The sequence below is a fragment of the Hydra vulgaris genome, chromosome 08 (genome assembly GCF_038396675.1).
Source record: "Hydra vulgaris chromosome 08, alternate assembly HydraT2T_AEP".
Lineage (NCBI taxonomy): Eukaryota > Metazoa > Cnidaria > Hydrozoa > Anthoathecata > Hydridae > Hydra > Hydra vulgaris.
In genome coordinates this window covers 53,692,097-53,695,577 of record NC_088927.1, presented here as the reverse complement: position 1 = coordinate 53,695,577, position 3,481 = coordinate 53,692,097, and the positions used below count along the sequence as shown (strand labels likewise).

The 3,481-nt window shown below is 29.4% G+C and overlaps 1 protein-coding gene across 1 annotated transcript; it reads left to right on the top strand.

The window, feature by feature from the left end:
• Window positions 1-524: 524 nt before the first annotated feature.
• LOC136083439 (uncharacterized) lies at window positions 525-1,265 on the top strand. Its single transcript, XM_065802839.1, has one exon. The coding sequence runs from the start codon at window positions 525-527 to the stop codon at window positions 1,263-1,265; it is 741 nt and encodes a 246-aa protein (XP_065658911.1).
• The last annotated feature ends 2,216 nt before the right edge of the window (window positions 1,266-3,481 follow it).

The window sequence follows — 3,481 nt, the reverse complement described above, 5'->3', positions numbered from 1 at the left end:
AAAAAGCACCAACAAAATAGTTATAAATATCTTTGTTATAAAAGACATTAACAACATTTTGGTTGCTGCTTTTTTTTTGGTGCCTCCTAACGGGTGATGCGGAAGTTATCGGACAAATCCTAATATCATTATTTGAGCATAATAATTAGTTTTTGTGGTTTTGTGCGTAGGCATAAACGTTCTATAAAATATAAACTTTATTATTTGAAACACAATTATTTAAAATGAGGTTAAATGCAGCTGAACGAGAACCTTTTCGAAAGCGACTAAAAATGATTTTTGTAAATAAACCAAATATAAAAAATAAATAAAATCGTAAATCATTTTGATAAAGAATGATTTGCTCGAAGTACAATATACGATAGCCTAAAAAGACTTGAAACTGTTCAATCGTTTTATGATAAAAAGCACCCTGGTCGTCTGACATCCTGGACTAGAGAAAAGAAAGCCGAATTAACGAGACTTGTCAACAATCGAAAAGGGGTCAATCAGAGAAAAATAGGTACTAAACTCGGTGTAAATCAATGGATATTGGTCGTCAGTTAAAAAAAATGAATATTAAATATAGAAAACGTGAAAAGACTCCAAAATACACTATAAAACAACAAATAAAGGCAAAGAAAAGAAGCAGCAAACTAGTTAAACAACTCTATAACACAAAATCGCTTCTAGTCATCGATCACGAAAAATACTTTTGTTTTGCAGGGGACAACATGCCTGCAAATTCTGGATACTACACAAACAACAAAAAGACATGCCCAGAAAGTGTTCGTTTTATAGGAAAAGAGAAATTTCCAAAAAAATTAATAATGTGGATAGCCATATCTGACTTTTGTATGTCCGAGCCATTGTTTCGCACATCCAAGGCAGTAGCGATTAATTCATCAATCTATATTAATGAATATTTAGAAAAACGACTTCTTCCATTTATTTACAAGTATCATGGAGACTTTAACTATTTATTTTGGCCAGATTTAGCATGTTCTCATTATTTTAAAGATTCTCAAAATTGGATGGACCAATATGTCTATTACGTTGATAAAGAATCCAATCCCCCAAATGTGCCTCAAGCACGACCAATTGAAAATTTTTGGGGACATTTGGTACAGAAGGTTTACGAGGGAGATTGGCAAGCTTCAACAGAGCAAGTTTTGATTGATCGCATTAAACTAAAATTACAAGAAATTGATTTAAACTTTTTACAGTCGCATATGAAAGGCGTCACAGCAAAATTGAGATCAATTGCAGATGGTGGTGTTTTTTGATATAAAAAATAATATTTTTTTATTAAAAGATAAATGTTTTATTTAAAAAAAATATAATAGTAGTTTGTTTTTTTATTTATAAATAAGTTATTGACGTTTTTATTTTGTCCGATAACTTCCGCATCACCCGTTAATACCCCAGTATAAATTAGCTCTCCATTTGAAGGAGGGCTCATCCATACCACCATTACTTTATCACTTATTAAAGGACCACTCCGAGAGAGGCCCTGTTTGTTGGGAACAATATATTCTGTAGTCCTCAAATGTTACCGACTCTAAAATTACAAATAGAAGTATATAATAAAATATGTAAATATTTGCAATTTTATTTAATCAAAATATAAAGCATAACCTCAACATTTTCACATGTAACCGAAGACAATGCTAAAAATATAAAAAAAAAAAATAATGAGAGTAAATTAAAGTGTTAAACGTGAAAATTTTTACTTTAATAAAAATATGAGTAAAACGCGAACAGTTAAAAAATGTCATATTTATTCAATAATTCATTTACCTATTGGACATATTACAAAAAACATATTGGACATATTACTCCTTACAAAATATACAAAATATAAAACAGCCCTACCAGTTATGCTTTTTCCATACACTAAAGACAAAAAATATACCTCAGAATAATCGATAAAATAATATTTACATATAAATAAATATATAATTATAATTTTTTTACCTATTCCCCTCGTTTCCTCCATAAAGTTGTCTAAAGTAAGAAAAAAGATAATTGAAGCTAAAACTAACTAAACTAAACTAAAAATAACTATAAACTAAACCAAAACTATAAACTAAAATAAACTTTAAATCTTAATATCTGTACCTCAGAAGACAATGGTCGGTTGTCCAGTTTTTAGTAAAAATGAGTTATATTGGAGACCTTTTTAGTTTTTTCAGTATCTGCAGAGGTATAAAGACTGTTGTAGTTCAATAGAAAAGGTCTGGTGTCCCCACAATTTTTAAAGGAAGAATGTCTGTTGTCCAGAAAAGACTTCTCATTTTTTTTATTTAACTTTTTCTTTTATTTTTTGTCAAAAATTTATTTCATGTGCCCCAAGACAAATTAAATAAAACACAAAAAAAATTACATTATTTCAACCATTAAGAATAAGCCAATAAAAACTAATTATTTTACAATTTCCTCTCTCCTGAACAATATCTAAAATGTGATAACCGACCTTTGACTACTGGTGTACAGATATAAATGCTTCATTTATTTAACTATACTAATCATATAATTTATATTTAGTTTTTGTTCCAACTCTCCTAAAAGAAAAAAACAAAATAAAGCTAAATTACTTGAAGTTACATCTGTACAATACAACTGCAACTTCATTATGTGAAGAGAGATTATAGTGATGTCTACCTTGCCCTTCAATCAAAGACATTTTTACAACTGACACTGAGTGACCTTCTATAGCTGCTCGATGAATTTCTTCATTTTCAACTTCAGACATGTTTTTAAATGCAAGAGCAAATGGCTTCTCATCACTAATAAAAATTTGCAATCAAAATATTAAATCATTTAAGCAAAGATCATTACCAGGTTGTTGCATTCTAAAGTTTACTGCTGTAAGTAGATCATAGATGTATAGTTGACAATATGTAGGCAATACATCTTGATTTGGCCTAAGATTACCTATACAATGAAAAACTTGACCATATGTTCTAAAACATGGCAACCCATGACTCATGAGTTGAACTACATTAGCTTTAAATGAAACAAAAGAAAGACAGGGATTATATATTCTAATATATTTAAAAAAATTCAGATTGGCATTTCCATTTGCATAGTTTCCTTTAAATAAATCTTGTAAATCTTGTGGAAATGATGAAGGTTGTGACAAAACTACCTTTCCATTATGGCATTATAAAAAATGAGTTTCATCAGGAAATTTCTTAATACCACAATGCTGACAAATATAGTTCATCTCTCCTAAATAGTTATAATCTGGAATAGTATTACTTCTAGCTATACAATGCATTCTTTCGTATCTAGCAGCAATTCTAGCATTTTGTCGATTATTAATTTCATATCGCCTAAGCCGATCTCTTTTATTTCTGCGACGATTAACTTGCCTATTTACGTTTCCATTATCTAAACTAATATCTGCATCTAGCCTAATATCATCCGTTTAAACTTCACTTTTAATTGCAAGTAGTAACAAAAAACCTTAAACGAATCTCGAAGATTATGATCTTTC

What these genes read in the sequence shown, in the direction of transcription:
- LOC136083439 (XM_065802839.1), top strand. Translation starts at nt 525, where the DNA reads ATGGATATTGGTCGTCAGTTAAAAAAAATGAATATTAAATATAGAAAA.